This window comes from Acinonyx jubatus, chromosome C1 (genome assembly GCF_027475565.1).
Source record: "Acinonyx jubatus isolate Ajub_Pintada_27869175 chromosome C1, VMU_Ajub_asm_v1.0, whole genome shotgun sequence".
NCBI classification, from domain to species: Eukaryota; Metazoa; Chordata; class Mammalia; order Carnivora; family Felidae; genus Acinonyx; species Acinonyx jubatus.
The window spans coordinates 48,115,645-48,134,418 of record NC_069381.1 but is presented as its reverse complement, the minus strand read 5'-3'; the positions used below and the strand labels follow the sequence as shown (position 1 = coordinate 48,134,418).

At 40.6% G+C, this 18,774-nt stretch overlaps 1 protein-coding gene across 4 annotated transcripts in view; it reads right to left on the bottom strand.

Moving 5' to 3' along the window:
- Positions 1-6,538, bottom strand: part of HOOK1 (hook microtubule tethering protein 1) — a 72,022-nt gene extending 65,484 nt beyond the window's left edge. For 3 of the 4 annotated variants that reach the window (XR_008294917.1, XM_053214145.1, XM_053214146.1), the window contains exon 1: positions 6,032-6,538. Coding sequence is in view for 3 of the 4 variants with exons in the window: in XM_053214145.1 (XP_053070120.1) it covers positions 6,032-6,523 (492 nt within the window). In the remaining variant the exon portion in view is untranslated. Of the gene's footprint in view, positions 1-5,625; positions 5,897-6,031 lie in introns of those variants that run through there. The other variant, XM_027059040.2, reaches the window with a different exon arrangement.
- Between the last annotated feature and the right edge of the window lie 12,236 nt (positions 6,539-18,774).

The following is an 18,774-nucleotide window of genomic DNA, read 5'->3' as shown; positions in this document are numbered from 1 at the left end:
GCCCAGGGTCGGGCTCTGTGCTGAAAGCTCAGAGCCTGGAGCCTGCTTCCAATTCTGCGTCCCCCCTCTGTCTGACCCTCGCTCACTTGTGTTCTCTCTCTCTCTCCCTCTCAAAAATAAACACTAAAAAAAAATTTTAATTGGAGTGTCTCTTGAAAGTTCTTAACCTAGTTGCAAAATAAATTAGATAACACAGAATGTAATTTCATTTGGCCAAACAGAAAGGCTTTATAACCAAGAAGAGTGAATAAATTAAAAAGCTCAGTGTGGGTAGTGATGCCAAAGCAGAGGGACAAAGGAAACCATCCTCTTTCACACTTCTCTTCACAGAGGTAAAGAAGCAGAAGTCTTTTTGGTGAGTGGCCCAAAAGGGGCAGGCAGACAGGGCTTTCATCAGTAACCACAGGGTTCTTGCAAATCAATCTTACTTTCTTATTTATCATTAAATAACGCAAATAATCAAAAATGTGGAAATATTGTTCCTGAATTGCTTCAATATAAATGTCACCAAAATCAAGGAAGAAAGGGGGGGGGGGTCTTCCCAGCTGACAGCCAAAATCTTCAACTTTGGGTCAGCTCTATTCTCATATTCTCCTCCTCTAAATATTCATTTCAGAAAGATTATTGTTTTAAGATTTTCATAACAATGATTCAGCCTTTAATATTTTTTGTTCCTTTGGGCATATATTTGGCATTTGTTTTTCCTTCACCTGCCTGTCAAGGTCAAAGAACACAAGAACTAAGAAAACCATTAAAAATATAGTTCAATTCTAATTTTATTGGTAAAGTCCCAAAATTTTAATTTTCCAAATGTTACAAAGCCAAGTTTATTAAATATATATTCATGCAAATACTGCAAACTCTCATATACTCCCTCTACCATGTAAATGGTGCCCAAATTTGTCTTTCAGCTCTAAACTTTTTGCTAAGTAGCAGTACAACATTTCTAAGAACGAATTATTTTAAGATGAGTTCCAAATCATAAAATAAAACATCTTTCTTTCTTTCTTTCTTTCTTTCTTTCTTTCTTTCTTTCTTTCATTCATTCTTTTTTGAGAGAGAGAAAGAGAGGGAGAGAGGAAAAGAGAGTGTGTGCTGGGGAGCAGGAGAGGGAGAGAGAGAATCTTAAGGCAGCTCCATGCCCAGCGCAGAGCCAGGTGTGGGACTCAATCTCATGAGATCATGTCCTGAGCCAAAATGTCCTGATCATGTCCTGAGCTGAGATCGAGAGTCAGAAGCTTAACCAACTGAGCCACCCAGGTGTCCCATACAATATAACTTCTTAATAACTGCCAAAAGAGCCGCAGCAACTTCTTACTCAACATGTCTCCAGAGGCAAGGGAAACAAAAGCAAAAATGAACTACTGGGACCTCATCCAAATAAAAAGCTTCTGCACAGCGAAGGAAACCAATCAGCAAAACTAAAAGGCAACTGACAGAATGGGAGAAGATATTTGCAAATGACATATCAGATAAAGGGTTAGTATCCAAAATCTATAAAGAACTTACCAAATTCAACACCAAAAAAACAATCCAGTGAAGAGATGAGCAAAAGACATGAATAGACACTTCTCCAAAGAAGACATCCAGATGGCCAACGGACACATGAAAAAATGCTCATCACTCACCATCAGGGAAATACAAGTCAAAACCACAATGAGATACCACCTTACACCTGTCAGAATGGCTAACATTAAGAACTCAGGCAACAACAGATGTTGGCGAGGATGTGAGAAAGAGGATCTCTTCTGCATTGTTGGTGGGAATGCAAGCTGGTGCAGCCACTCTGGAAAACAGTATGGAGGTTCCTCAAAAAACTAAAAACAGAACTACTCTACAACCCAGCAATTGCCCTACTAGGTATTTATCCAAGGGATACAGGTGTGCTGTTTCAAAGGGACACATGCACCCCCATGTTTATAGCAGCACTATCAACAATAGCCAAAGTATGGAAAGAGCCCAAATGTCCATCGATGGATGAATGGATAAAGAAGATGTGGTACACACACACACACACACACAATGGAGTATTTCTCAGCAATCAAAAAGAATGAAATCTTGCCATTTGCAACTATGTGGATGGAACTGGAGGATATTATGCTAAGTGAAATTAGAGAAAGATAGATATCGTATGACTTCACTCATATGAGGGCTTTAGGAGACAAAACAGATGAACATAAGGGAAGGGAAGCAAAAATAATATAAAAACAGGGAGGGGACAAAGCATAAGAGACTCATAAATATGGAGAACAAACAGAGGGTTACTGGAGGGGGTGTGGGAAGGGGTATGGGCTAAATGGGTAAGAGGCATTAAGGAATCTACTCCTGAAATCATTGTTGCACTATATGCTACCTAATTTGGATGTAAATTAAAAAATAAAATTAAAAAAAAAAGCCAAGAGAGGCATCTCTGTATTAATCAGGTTTTCTTAATGACCTCTCAAATTCTATTAATGTTGGTTCTATTGTCCTAGAACACTGTCTAGTGCTGAAAGAACAGAGTTTACTACCAGCTGTCTTCTCACCTCCATGATTTAGCCCCATCATAACTTTTTAATCTTTTATCTCCTACTACTTCCCCTCAACATGTAACATTACTTACTATGGTAGAGAGCACATTAAGAAATGAGAGATATCATGACAAGGATGTGCCTTCACTACCTCTTTTTGATCTACTGCTGAAGAAGACCATTTACATTACTTCCAGGGTTTCTTCCCTGTGTCTAGAAAATTCATTTCCCCTGATTTCTACTTGCTGAAATCCATCAATCCTCTATCATACTGTTAAAAGTTTACCCCAGGTATCTACAAGAACCTACATCCTTAATGGTGGAATACTGGTCTCTGAGGTCAGGACCAAGACAAGGATATGGACTATCACCACTTTGATTCAATGTTGTATTAGAGATCCCAGCCAGTTGTTGTTCCTGGGAATACAGCAGAAAACAGGTCACAAAGGGGCTGTGACCCCATGGAGCAAATAGGCTGACTTCAGAAAGTGTTAAGTGTTACAGACTCATAGAAAAGGGGTGACAGGTTATAAAGAGATAGGACTGGAGGACAGGTAAGTCATTCACTGTTACTGACTCTGAAAGATGACAACAGATCCGAGAACTGAATGGTGAGAAGTCAGTCACTCACTAGACAGAGATTATTCTGGGTAAAGGAAAGTATAATTAAGAAGCCCAGATTCCTCAAGAAATAGAAAGTGCAGCATGGTGGGCATGGAGGACTTGGGGCATTGGGAGAGTTTGGGAAAACCTGGAGAAGTGAGGTGACATCAACAATGCAGTGGCTGGCAAAGGCAAAGACAGATACCAACGTTCACTGGAAATCATCTGGAGAGGTAAAGAGAAGCCAAGAGACAGGTACCCAAGAAACTAAGGCAGAAGATGATCTCACAAAAGAAGCATCAAGTAAGATAAGGATAATAAAGAATAGTTACGAGTTTGCCAAATCCAGTAGGTGAAGGCCTAAAAGAAAAGAATCTCATGTGCAGTGGGTTGAGAAGTGAATGAAAGTTCAAGTATAAAGGATGAGTATACAAAACTCAAATAATTTGACTGCAGAGGGAAGGGGAAATAGAGTGTGGTTTTAACAGGGAGTGGTGGCTCTTTGTTTTCTTTTTAAGATAGGGAAGATTTAAGTAAGTTTATGTGTAAAGAGGAAGGATCCAAAGGAGAGAAAGAGTGAAATGAAAAAGCAAAGTTTTAGAAGAGGTAGAAGGGATGGGATCTAGAGCTAGGGTCAAGATAAGGAGGAGATCATATTTCTGAGGGGAGAAAAGTTGGGGGTTCAAACAGGGTACTGGTAGAGGTTTGCAAAGGGAAATGTGAGGGGATCTGTGTGGTTGTTCTTAGTCTTTATATAGCTGGGCATTGTTATGGGAGCAAGTAGATTTGTCTGTAGAGCATTTTTAAAGGCAACAATCTGCACAGTAATTCCATTTTCTCCAGTGTTTCAGCAGCCTTAGAACTGGAGAAGCAAATAACCTACTATGTCATCTATAGCATTTTTGCAGTTTTTAAGGAATTTTGCCTCTCATTATAAAAATACACAGCTCTGCCTACCACTCCAAGAAAAAATGGAAAGTTCCTTGATTATTCTTGATATGTCTTCCTCAGTGCCTTGAACAAAGCAGGAACTCAATAAATACTGGCTAAAAGAATGGGTATAGTACATAGTATTTTAAAACATTGCAATACAATTCAAAAACATCCTTTACTTCACCACCTCATATAAGTCAATGACATCACAAAGACGAAGTTTACTACTTAAGTCAGATGTTTAGAGCAATAATGTAACAGATTAGGATACCCCCTTTAATTAGTCACTTGTTTTAGCAAAACACATCGCTAAAAGTAATGTTGCCTTATTTCATGAGAGTCTTAAAACACAGCATCTCAATCCCAATACTTACTCTAAATGAAAATAAAGATGAACAGTTAGCTAACTGCTTTTAACTCAGAAGCCCTATATACTTGCATTCCACTTATAACCAAAGCTATTTACCTCTAAACTGTAAAAGTTGCTTTACATCACGGTCATTTCCAATAGACTTCATACACAGCCAGAAACTTTTTCTGATTTCTCATTGTTTTGAATTACTCAAATGAGGAGATCGCTAGAGAACAGCATCAACCGAATATCACCTCCTGATCCAGTCTGTTTACATTCCATTATGCACACACTCATCCACACACAACCAAACAACTAGTTTAGGGATGGGCACCATCAACAGCACCCTGTGGACAGACCATCAAGCACCAACCTTGCCCAATGTGGGTTGGAAGCTACACCTGAATTGCCAGCTCTTTGGCGCTGAGCACCTCCAAAAGGTGAGACATCGCTTTACTGACGGGAATACTGGGGGCAGATCCTGTCTGTCCAAATACCACAAAAATTAATTAGAAATACCAAACACGCACCAAGTGCGAATGAAAATGCCAAGTCTTTTTCTTGACAGAAAATGCTGTCCACTGGAGGAGGAAAAGGGGGGGGGGTGCAGCAAGAAAAAAGGAATAGGAGCCCCCACCTCCAACATATCAAGTGTGTGCAAATATCCCTTCGAAACGACTTCTACAGAATCGGAGGTCCTGGAGGAGCTCTGATCCAGGAACCAAAACCACCTCTTGGCCACCTGTGTCCAAGCAGAGCAAAGTGGTTTGGATAGGAGGGGAGTTTCGGAGGGGGCCTCCGCTCCCAAGTGGCACAGAGGTCCGTACAGGAAAGCTGTTCGGCAGACAGAAGGCGAGAGAGTCGGCAGTCCGGGGAGGAGAAAATGGGGGCAGCGAAGAGCAAAGGGGATGGACGCCTGGCTCCAGCCACAGCTGTCACAAGCTAGATAGATCAAGGCAGTAAGACGAGCCTCCTCCGGCCCCAGCTCCGGAGCTCCCTTTACCTGCCCCTAGTCCCCAGACACAAACATACAACACCCACACGTACAGACCTGCCCCGCGACCCGCAGGTGGCACTCTCGCGGTCAAGGGCGACAGGAGACTCGGAGGGCGACGCGCCGAGTCCGCGGCGCAGGTGGCCCGGCTACTCCTGAGGCTCACTTGCGGAGAACCGGGGACCCGGGGCAACTCGCCTCGGCCCCTCGGCCCCCCGCCCCCTCGTACTCACCCAGATGATGAGGCTGTCGCATAACGGCAGCTCGGACTGCGGAAGCGGCTGCGTCTCTTCCATGGCCGGGGCCGCCGTCGACTACGCCGCCGCTGGCACCGACACCTCCCTCCTCCCCGCGCTCCGCCAGGAGCCGGCGTCGACGACCTGCTCGCCGGCCGGGAAAGCTCGGTAGCCAGGCCCAGCGCCCGCGCGGCTCACGCGCGAAGCCTCGCGCGGCCGACGTCGCCGGCGTAACCCCCTCCTCGCCACCGCCCCCGTCCCCGCTCCGCCCCGCTCCGCCGTTCGCCCCCTGCCGGGTCCGGCCGGGCTGCGCGGCTCTGCACCTGAGCCCCGCCCCCTCCTGCCCCTTCCCCGCCCCTCCCGCCCCTCCCGTCCTCCCCCCCTCCTTCCCTATCCCGCACACCTCTTCCCGCCGCACTGAGTGACCAGGGCGCGCACCAGTCACAAAGAAAGTAGGTGCTCGAGAGGGGCGTGCGGGGCGGGAGGGGGCGGGAAGAGCGGGGATAGGTTGCGCAGGAGGGATTGCTGATTGGACGCACCCTCTTGGCTCCGACCAATCAATGTGAGACAAGACAGCCTCCGGGAGGGAGCGCGGGAGGGTGGGAAGGGGTTTGTGACCTGGCAGGTGCGGTGGGGACGGGGGCGGGGAGCGCGCGTGCGCTGCTGGGCGATGTAGCGGCTGAAGCTCACGCTGCCCCAAGGGCAGAGGAGGCCGCGGGGCTCCCAGCGTTAAGTAGGGCGGGCTCAAGCATCTTCGCGCCTCCTTCCCCTCAGTAGGGCAGCTCCTGGCTACACCTGTGGAGATCCACACTGCTGCCCTCGTGTCTTCAGAAATAGATCCTACTCGAGAAAAGGAGAGCTGATTTTCTCCCGGTCGCTCATTGGAAAAGGACATTTTCCTTTGCAGACATGGCAAAGAAATGTGTTTGCTAAGGGGGGACAATACCATAAAGCTGCTTAAGTTAAATAAGCTCGCACAAGATCACAGAGACGGGCAATTGCATTTTAAACGGGGCGAAAAGGAAGACCATTTTCAGGTAGGAAAATGGAAAATGAAATCATCTTTTTTAATTTTCAAAAAACATGGAAGATAACAGTGTACAATGCTTCCGATTTTCCTTTGGCGGAGGAAAACTTGCCTTTTCTGACAATGTTTGTGAGGGACGGGGTGGCGTAGAGTTGGAAGCTCTCCAAGGTACTGATGTATGGCTTAGGCTGTTGAAATGGGTTGGGATATTCTTACTCTTACTGTTGATTTCCATCACTTCACTCATTCATAAACTCATCAGTTCATGCTCTGTGTAAAAATGCAGCTGGCTCATTTATATTGCCACGGTCTTTATATTTAGACATTGAAAGTTTAAAACTGATGGATAACTGCAATTAAAAGCCCTCAAATGTAAATCAGTCTCATTCTAAAAATACAGTACTTGCATTTGCTATCAAGTCTCTTAACCTCATTCTAGAACTTTCTTACCCCATGTGGAGTCATTTTATATTTCTGGACAACAGCAACATCAGTAATATGCCTTAACTGAAAAGGAAAAGGAAAGGGAAAAGATCTAGGAATTGAAGACCTGGTCTGAATCTTGACTTTACTCCCCACTGGCTGTTGACAGCTTTCTCCTATGGAATCCAACGTCCACATTTCTAAAATGATGCTGATGACACTGACCTGCCCCGTCTCTCTCACAGGGGCAAAACTGATAATGGGTGTGAAAGAGTTTTATGAATTAAAAACTCTTTTGCAAATATGAGTTACTACAATCATACATGCTTATCACTAAGAGTCACAGGTGACTGAAGTATTCAGAATATTTAAGAAGAATAATGGGGGGGAGGAACTAAGTTATCCTTCTGAGCTCTGTAGGAGCAGAGAACAGATCCTAAGGGAAGGATGCTCGGTTGTCTTCATGATACTAGATCTAAAGGAAAAATAAGTGAAGCATATGATCAGTGAATTCAGAAAAGAGCAAATACAGATAGTTCAAGGAAATGTGAAAAGATTCGAAAAATGAAAAACATAAATCATTGAAATAACACAACAAAAATAATGTTGAGAAGAGTGAGTACACTTTCATACAAAACTGGAGCAAACATTTTAGAAGAATTTTTCCAATTTTCTATCAATATTTATCAAAAAACTTTAAAATATCCATACAGTTTAAACCCATGATTCTAGAATTCCACTTCTGGCCATAAATTCTATTGAAATAATCAGAAATGTAGTCAGAGGTTATGAGCAACATCATGTATTGCAATTCTGTATATACTGATCAATACACATCCAATAAGCAAGAAAGGTTAACTACATTATAGTCAATGTATAAGATGGAATATTTGGCGACTAGTAAAAATAATGGTTTGGGGAATATTTAATACAAATGTTTCATGATATATAACATTAAAAGTTTAGATATAAAAGTATGAGTCATATGATTTCAACATAATAAATATTTATGTATTTAACATGTGCACACCAAGAAGACAAAGGAATGCTCATCAAACCATCATTTTTATTTATGGATGATGTTATTTTCTGTAATCTATATTTTTCAACTTGCAATTAGCTTGTATTACTTTACAATCAGAAAATAATGTATTAGAAGAAATGCCTAATAGAGTATACTCTATCCTTTTCCAACTGTTGACATTCATTTCTAAAAGTTGGCATCTATGTTTGGAGCATTGAATAAAACTGATTTTTAAACACTAGTTGTGGGGTTGTAAATTGGCACAATATTTCTGAAAATTTTTTGACAATATATATCAAGAATCTTTAAAATGTTCAAAGACTTTAAGCCAATAGTTTCACTTCCAAAGCCTATTCTTTTTTTTTAATGTTTATTCATTTTTTTTTGAGAGAGAGACAGAACATGAGTGGGGGAGGGGCAGAGAGAGAGGGAGACACAGAATCCGAAGCAGACTCCAGGCTCTGGGTTGTCAGCACAGAGCCCAACACGGGGCTTGAACCCACAAAGTACGAGATCATGACCTGAGCTGAAGTCAGACGCTTAACTGACTGAGCCACCCAGGCGGCCCTCCAAAATCTATTCTAAGAAAATAATCAGATGCCAACAAATTTGTTGATTGCAGTGCTAGTTATCAAAGCAAAAAGAAAAAAAAAAGAAAAAGGAAGAAAAAAGAAAGAAAGAAAGAAAGAAAGAAAGAAAGAAAGAAAGAAGGAAAAAGAAACAGCCATGAAATGAAAGAAGAGTCATTAAATACATTATGGTATATCCATACAATGAAATATATTGTGGTTATTAAAATATTGTGAAAGAAGTTTAACGACTCGGAAATGTTTAAAGAATAATATTAAAAGATAAAGTTGATAATAGAAATCTGTATACACAGTATGGATCTCTCCCTCGCTTTCTCTCTCCCTGTTATATGTTTAATATATATCTAAAATTTATGTATGGATCCCTATTTGTGTATGCATGTGAGTGTATTTATATATGCCAAGAGAAAGAGAAAGAGAAGAGAAACTGAAAACAAAATAAACCAAAATGTTAGTAGTAATTTTGATGATATCTAGGTATTGGAATATTGAGTTAACTAACAATAGTTAACATAAAGCGTGGTATTGGTTTCGGGAGAAGCCCAGTGATGTATCACTTCCATATAAAACCCAGTGCTCATCCCAACAAGTGTCCTCCTTAATGCCCATCAACCTATTTAGTCCATCTTCCCACCCACCTCCCTTCTAGCAACCCTCAGTTCTCTGTACTTAAGAGTCCCTTATGGTTTGCCTCTCTCTCTGTTTTTATCTTATTTTTCCTTCCCTTCCCCTATGTTCATCTGTTTTGTTTCTTAAATTCCATATATGAGTGAAATCATATATTTGTCTTTCTATGACTTATTTTGCTTAGCATAATACACTCAATTTCATCCATGTTGCTGCAAATGGCAAGATTTCATTCTTTTCAATTGCCAAGTAATACTCCATTGTGTGTGTATACACATACATATACATCTTCTTTACCCATTCATCCATCGATGGACATTGGGCTCTTTCCACAATTTGGCAATTGTTGCTGCTGTAAACATTGGGGTGCATGTGCCCCTTCACAGTAAGAATATGGCCAGATCTTAATGTGGAATAATACATAAAAGAATACACACGTGTGTGTAAGCACACACACACACACACACACACACACACACACACCTGTGTATCTGTAAAGAGGGAGACTGAAAAGAGATATGGTTAAAATTAAGCACAGACTTGAGCGTTATGGAGACCTAATATGACCTAATATGATCTCTTATTGCCTGGGTAATCTTGAGCAAGTCACTTCATTTTAGTAAGCCTCCGTTTCAGTGTCTACAAAATAGAATAATACTTGTGTATTTCTATATTGGTTAGGGATTTTTTAGTGATAAGTGGAAGGAATCAGACCTGAGTAACTTTATATTTAAAAAAAAATGTTGCAAGCGTATGAGAAATCTTACAGATTCAGAGGAATATCTGAAGAACCCAGCATGGGCAAAAGCAGGTCCCAGAGCTGCTCATTAGATCTAGGTAATGAAACTATAGATGTCTTCTCAGGAGAACACCACCTAGATGAATACACTTAAATAGTTGCTAAGTTTTTCTGGGTCATTCTCTTCAAGATTCAAGTTCCAGAGAGGGCATCCAATTAGCCTGTCATGGGATATGTGTCCAGCCCTTTGCCAGGAACAGAGTGAGCCCCTAGATTGTCTGTCCCACCAGTACTGCAGACCCAAGGTGAATCATGGGGTGGTTGCCCTGTGTAGATGGAGAGTGGGGGAGATGGATGCCTGCAGACAAAAATAAAAACAATTTTCTCTACGTAATTTCACACGGTTGCTGTGAAAATCAAATGCATACAAAATGCTTAACAGAGATCCCAGCTCATCATAGTTGGTCAATACATTTTAGCTATTATACACACTGTGTGTATGTCTTGGGTGTGTGTGTGTGTGCGCGCACACGCATTCTTATGTTTCCCCTCATTTTTTAAAACAAAGTATATCAAAATATTAGCAGAGGTTGTTCATGATGATTAATTATTTTCCAATTTCCATCAAAGTGAATAAATATTGCCTTTTTAATTAAAATAAAAACAAACAATAAAAGTAAAATAAATAAAAAACAAATACTCAAGAGAGAAAAAGAACGGTCAGGATGAGATTTTAAACTGCGTTGGGCTATGGGACACCTGGGTGGCTCAGTTGGTTAAGCGTCTGACTTTGGCTCAGGTCAGGATCTTGCAGTCTGTGAGTTCAAGCCCTGTGTTGGGCTCTGTGCTGACAGCTCGGAGCCTTGGAGCCTGCTTCGGATTCTGTGTCTCCCTCCCTCTCTGTCCTCCCCAGCTCAAACTCTCTCTCTCTCTGAAAAATAAATAAACATTTAAAAAATTAAAAAAAAACTGAATTGGGCTATAAGTAGATGGAGAAATGATCAAAGAGAATCACTGATTAGGTACCTCAAAGAGAACTGTAGTAGGCTCTACTTGTAAAGAGTAAATCTGTGCCTTGCACAAGCAATGGTGAAAGCAATGGTGAAAAGGGGTGGAGATGTCATAAGTTTCCCCTGTTGATATATGGATACCTTGAATGGCTGAGAGTGTACATCAGCTAGAGGAAAACTGTGGCCTGGACAGGCATTGATCTAGACGTTCAGACATGGCAGCCATTCTAGTAGAGTGATCACACCAGCTGCAAACGGTACAAGTGGATCTCACTAGCAAAGCACTTATTCCTCAACCAAATTATTGCCCCTCCCCCACACGATCCTTACAGCATTGCTTAGGTGCAGCTGTAGCTCCCAAAGTCTCCCAAAGAGAAATCCTACAGATGCTTTAGAGGCAGAAGGATAGAAGAAAGGAAGAAGGGAGGAGAAAAAAGAGAATTGCAACATAGGCTAGATCTCAGCAACAGAGAGACAGAAGAAGCCAGAATGATGTAAGATCCACCATAGATAGGGGTTAACTCTAGATGATGCCCCGTAGGAGTGGTCTGCAGTCCACAATATCCAAAGAACTACAGCAGACACAGGCTATATCCAATCAGCATCAAGGTCCACAGGCAGTTAAACACAAGAGCAGACACTTCTAGATTGACAATTTTCAGAATCCAAGAGATACTTTGGAATGATAGTGTCCAAGCCCTGGGAAAGATTTACAAGCCCTAATTAGAGTTCTAGGGAAGAGAAATGGTGACCAAAAAAAATTGATATTGTAAAACTGCTTTGGGCATCCGGGTGGCTCAGTCGGTTAAGGGTCCCACTTCAGCTCAGGTCATGATCTCACTGTTGGTGGTTTTAAGCCCCGCATCGGGCTCTGCGCTGACAGCTTGGAGCCTGGAGCCTTCTGTGGATTCTGTGTCTCCCTCTCTCTCTGCCCCTCCCTTAACCTCTCTCTCTCTCTCAAAAATAAACATTAAAAAAATAATAAAACTGCTTCTTGTTTTTAGGCCTGTGATCCCAGTGGGCAGTAATGTCTAGCAGCACCTATAACTCTTCTAACTACTGTACTGGGTATAGGAAAGCAAGACCAGCCCTAGACACTTACTATGGGTAAGCTTTGGCTTTCTAATAAAAAGAAAGTCTTGGACAGAATAGACTCGGATACTCAGTAGGTCTGAACTTTTTTAGGTGATGGCATTGGGACAGACTTCATCTCCACAAATATTTCCAGCTGGGTTTCCTTTGGACAGAGACTAGAGGAAGGGGATCAAGACTGTGGACCTACTTCCCACTGTATAAAAGGAAATACATATCTATTCCTCACACTGGCTAGGAATTGAGTCCTTCTATGAAATGCTTACTGGGAGACTGTACGGGACACCGAGAATTTTGCTTCTGGTGCCTTTACAGACTTAAGTTTAAGAGACTTTCATATGACTTAGTGGAACTGACTTTTAATACATTTTAGTTCAGCACTTGGAAACAATGTTAACACTAACCTGGTGGGCTGCTCAAAGAGAAGTTATTTGAAGATTTCAATGGAGAAGAAGTTCAAATTAAGAGCGAAGGCATCTCTGTTACTGGGACATGTATATCCATAGTACAAGGGATTTTGACGTTTATTTATTTTTGAGACAGAGAGAGACAGAACATGAACAGGGGAGGGTCAGAGAGAGAGGGAGACACAGAATCTGAAACGGGCTCCAGGCTCTGAGCTGTCAGCACAGAGCCCGACGCGGGGCTCGAACTCACAGACCGTGAGATCATGACCTGAGCCGAAGTCGGACGTTTAACCGACTGAGCCAGAGCCACCCAGGCGCCCCAGTACAAGGGATTTTAAAATTACACTATACACAGCCACATTGCAGGAGGTAGACTCTGAAATGGAAGATTAGCAGGCAGGAGGTTTATGAAGAAGCAGTCTTGGGAATTGAGAGCTTGGGAATTGGAGGAGAAGGATTAGAAGCAGAAGTGCACAGTGGGAGAAAGCAGCCTGGGGTGCAGTCCTAATGAAAGCTTCAACCATGCCCTGGGGAGCTCTGAAGCTAGAGTAGCCCTTCCAGGTTGTCCGAGATTGGATGAGAGGGGGTTAGTTTTTTTGCCTCCGTGCTGCTGAATCCCTGGATGTGAGCTGTCCTGGAAAGGTGGTGTGCCAGCCAAGGCAATTCACAACAGCATTCCCAGATGTTGGGGATCGGGACATCACATCACGCTATCTTCTGAACAGCATCCACAGTCATTTTTGGTGGAGTTCGTGTGCCATCACCCAGAATGGGAAAGCATGGTGTCAGAAATGGACAAGCATCTCTAATTGTGGCAATAGTGTAACTGCAAAGTGAAAAGGGTCACAGAGGAAGACTGTTGACGTTCTTGTTTCTTATACTGAAAAACTCCAAAATGGAAAGGGGTTGTTGTCACACCTATAATTTCATATAGGGGCCTGGTGGCATATAACTAAACAAATGCCACCTTGGAGGATTTAAGACTTAAGTACCTGGAAACAAAAATTACAAAAAGATAAATCACAGCTCAGGATGATAATAATATAACTTGTATGATAAACTGATGGGAAGGGATGTTTAGTTTGCCATTTACTGAGCTAAAATTAATATAACCATTTTATTAGACATATTTAATTCCACCCCAGGGTGCTGGGGTGGCTCAGTGGGTTAATCATCCAACTTCAGCTCAGGTCATGATCTCGCAGTTAGTGGGTTTGAGCCCAGTGTTGGGCTCTGTGCTGACAGCTCAGAGCCTGGAGCCTGCTTCAACTTCTGTGTCTCCCTCGCTCTCTGCCCCCATCCCCTGCCCTGCTCATGCTCTTTCTCTCTCTCAAAAATAAACATTAAAAAAGTTAAATCCACACCAAAGTCCTAAGTGAAATAAAATTGGAAATAATTATTTTATCTTGTCTTAAAGTAACTCAGATGAAAACAAATAAAAAGGTATATATATTTTTCAAATACTTAAAAACAATAAGTAATAGAAATAGACATTTAGTAAAATGTACTGATAATGTAACCAATCTAAAGTATCACTGAAACATAAATTCTGTTCTTCAAATTTCAGTTTAAGTGAATCACAAGACATATCATTTTACACTGTTAAAGAGATGATCCGTGCTCATTATTCCGTTGGTGACCTATTTTTTATGTACAAAAATCCTTCTAATCCATGTAAGCAGATTTTTACAATAAAGGCCAAACACTGATACATAGTGGCTAATCATTTAATCCACAGATGTTTGTCTCTAAAAAGCAAGTAAAATCTAACTTTACAGTATAACTACCCAAGGTACCTTCTATTGTTTCCAAGTGTATTGAAAATTAATATTTCAAAATGAATTCTTTAATTTAAATGGAAAGTGGATAGAATCATGTTCTTGAGACAAGATCCACATAAATAAGAACAGAATGATTTCTAAAGAGAACGGGAAGCACTATGTTAGAAATACTGTTTATATTTTATTATAGCCTGAGAAAACCGTATTTGAAACCACTATGGCTGACTAAACACGGGATTCTGAAACCTCTACACATGTATCAACTGAAAATACATTAAGGTGATATCTGCCAGAGGAAATGTATCTTGCTCCCTCTCCATGTGTTACATAGTATAACTTATATAGAACATAATATATCTTAAAATACCAAACTGCTAGAAAGAAGAAATTATCAGGTCATTTAAGGACAGAAGAACAGTGGCTTACCTAACCATAAGCAATAATAAATGGGCTGTAGGAACAAAGAAGGAAGCACCAGGAAAGATGTGTGAAGGGTTTGTTGACATGAGCAGTTGTAGGAAATACTGACAGTAGTAGGTGGTTGCTGGAATTTTTGAAATTACTTAACCAAATAAACACATACTTGGTAGTGCAATTTGGAAATATTTTCCAGAGATTGTAAAAAGAAACAAACAAACAAAACAAAAAACAAAAACCCGAAAGTAAAAAAAAACAAACAAACAAACAAAAAAAAAACCCAAAACACCCAAAAAACAAAAAACAAAAACTGGTCAGAGCTTTTAGCCTTATACAGAAAAAAGACAAGCTGCACATTTTATTAAAGTAGGGGACTTCACACTTTCATAATGTTTTATATGAACGCAACTGGTAACCAAGGAGATACCCAATCCTGAGGCTATCAACACCACCTAAAATTTATTGAGTATTTATTAGGTGTTATGCATTATTCAGAGGGCTTCATCTGTGCTAATTCATTTATCCCTAACAATGTGACAAGGTAGTAATACTTTCTATTTTATAGATGAGGAAACTGATGCATACTCAAGCTTATATAACAAATAAGCTGACTACTTCAGAAAATCCTTCCAGATATAAAGAGGAGAATCCTCATGGGGGGATGAGAGGGAGGTCAGAATGGCCTTTTTAAGCCTTATTGAAGTATAATCAATAAACAAAAATTTGCACATGTTGACTATGTACATATTGGTGAGTTTGGACACATGCATACATCTGCAAAAACATCACCACAATCAAGGTTCTAAACATATCCATCCCCTCCCAGAATTACCTTGTGTTCTTTGTGTGTATTTTGTGTTAAGAACGGATTTTTAAAGAGGGGAGCCTGGGTGGCTCAGTCATTAAGCGTCCAACTTCGGCGCAGGTCATGATCTCAGGATTCCTGGGTTTGAGCCCCGTGTCTGCTCTATGCTGACAGCTCAGAGCCTGGAGCCTGCTTCAGATTCTGTGTCTCCCTCTCTCTGCACCACCCCCCCCCCCCCGCCCCCGCTCATGCTCTGTCTTTGTCTCTCAAAAATAAGTAAATATTAAAAAATTAAACAAAAGAACTTATTTTTAAAGATAATCATGGCAAAATAAAATATAGCATGTATAATTCTTCAGTCATTATTGTTTCTATATTCTCCCTTGTTACTGAAATATTTTTTCAGGCAGTCAAGTTTCTTTTTGTTCAACACTGGGAAGCAAGCAAAGCCATCACATCTAGTTGAGTGAAGTTAATTGTTACCTGTTAGAGAATCTGCTGACTGAAGGTTAATGACTACAATAGATGATTCAGAGACCTTGAACATATTTTGACACTTTTTTTAATTGAAGTATAGTTGACACACAATGTTACATCATTCAGGGGTATAACACAGTGATTTGGCAACTTTATATGTTTTTCTGTGCCCACCACAAGTGTCAACTTGAACTATCAACTTCAAACATAATTTTCCTTATAAACTTCACATGATTTTTCTGAAGAGTAGCTAAACTGGCCATTTGGATTACATACTGGCCTGCTCTTGGGGGGGGTTATTTTTTTATGTACAAATTTCTTTTTTTAATTATAGTCACATTTTTTTCCTCTCTAGATAGATAGATATAGATATAGATATATTTCAAGAGTAACAAAACTAATCATTGTTTACCCTTAAATACTTTCATCATCTATCTTCTTTTTTTATTTATTTTTATTAGTATTTTTTTAATATATGAAATTTATTGTCAGATTGGTTTCCATACAACACCCAGTGCTCCTCCCAACAGGTGCCCTCCTCAATGCCCATCACCCACCCTCCCCTCCCTCCCACCCCCTATCAACCCTCAGATTGTTCTCAGTTTTTAAGAGTCTTTTATAGTTTGGCTTCCTCCCTCTCTAACTTTTTTTTCCTTCCCCTCCCCTATGGTTTTCTGTCAAGTTTCCCAGGATCCACATAAGAGTGAAAACATATGGTATCTGTCTTTCTCTCTATGGCTTATTTCACTTAGCATAACACTCTCCAGTTCTATCCATGTTGCTACAAAAGGCCATATTTCGTTCTTTCTCATTGCCACGTAGTACTCCATTGTGTATATAAACCACAACTTCTTTATCCATTCATCGGTTGATGGACATTTAGGCTCTTTCCATAATTTGGCTATTGTTGAAAGTGCTGCTATAAACATTGGGGTACAAGTGCCCCTATGCATCAGCATTCCTATATCCCTTGGGTAATTCCTAACAGTGCTATTGCTGGGTCATAAAAATTTTTTTAAATTTTTTGAGGAACCTCCACACTGTTTTCCAGAGCGGCTGCATCAGTTTGCATTCCCACCAACAGTGCAAGAGGGTTCCCGTTTCTCCACACCCTCGCCAGCATCCATAGTCTCCTGGTTTGTTCATTGAGGTGGTATCTCAGTGTGGTTTTGGTTTGTATTTCCCTGATGAGGAATGACGTTGAACATCTTTTCATGTGTCTGTTTGCCATCTGGATGTCTTCTTTAGAGAAGTGTCTATTCATGTCTTTTGCCCATTTCTTCACTGGATTATTTGTTTTTCGGATGTGGAGTTTGGTGAGATCTTTACAGATTTTGGATACTAGCCCTTTGTCCGATATGTCATTTGCAAATATCTTTTCCCATTGCATTGGTTGCCTTTTAGTTTTGTTGACTGTTTCCTTTGCAGAGCAGAAGTTTTTATCTTCATGAGGTCCCAATAGTTCATTTTTGCTTTTAATTCCCTTGCCTTTGGGGATGTGTCAAGTAAGAAATTGCTGTGGCTGAGGTCAGAGAGGTTTTTTCCTGCTTTCTCCTCTAGGGTTTTGATGGTTTCCTGTCTCACATTCAGGTTCTTCATCCATTTTGAGTTCATTTCTGTGAATGGTGTAAGAACGTGGTCTAGTTTCATTCTTCTGCATGTTTCAGCATCTATCTTCTACGAATAAGGACATTCTCTTAAGATAACCGTATATAATTATCATACTTGGGAAATTTAAATTTAATATTATTACTTAATTTGCAATCCTTCTTTACATTTGCCTAATTGTCCCCCGTCTCCCCCCAGATCCAGAGTCAAGGATCATCCCTTGTGTTTATGGCCATATCTCTTTTATCTCCTCTATTCTAGGTTCGTTCCCCAGCTGGGTGCATGCACGCACACATCTATGTATGCATTGTGATATTTCATGACAGCAACATTTTTGAATAGTCTAGTCCAGCAAGATTTGTCAGATTTTTTCTTCATAAGATTTATTTCATGATCATGTTTAGCAGAGATTATATTGTGAGCTCAGTGCATCACTTTGGCAGGAACATGGTATTGGATTGTCCAATTATGGGGGGTGTTAAATTTTATCATTTGGTTAGTATGGTGTCCATCAGATTTCTCTATTGTAAAGACATTTCTCCCACTGTAATTAATAAGTAATTTGAGACTGTGTGAATATATGATTCCTCAAAAGTTTATCACACACTGCTTTTAGCATCCATGTTAATTACTGCCTGACTTAATTATTGCTATGGTGGTCATAAGATGGTGATTTTCTATTTCTGTCATTCCTTTATATCTATTAGTTGGTACTATTCTATTTTTTATAATAAAAAAAGTTTTCCTCTTCTGTCCATACCCACCTTTATTTTTCTAAGTGTAAATATGGATTCATGCATTTATTTTTATTCAATGTGATATAATCCATTCTTGTCACTATTCATTTTAATCATCAAACTGTCCCAATTTCAGCCAGTGGGAACACCTTCAAGTTGGTCTCTTGTCCTTTCTGCATCCCTCCCCTTCTATGCTTCCTGGGACAAGATGTTCCAGATTTCCTTGGTGTTTTCCTGTCCCTATCCTGGAATCAACCATTTCTCTAAGAGACCTTGGCTCCATTTTGTGAGGAATGACGTTTAGTATGGCTGAATTTCTGTAACCAAACCAGGTTCTATTTTATAATTATAATTTCATTCCTCAGACATTAGATTTTAGTTC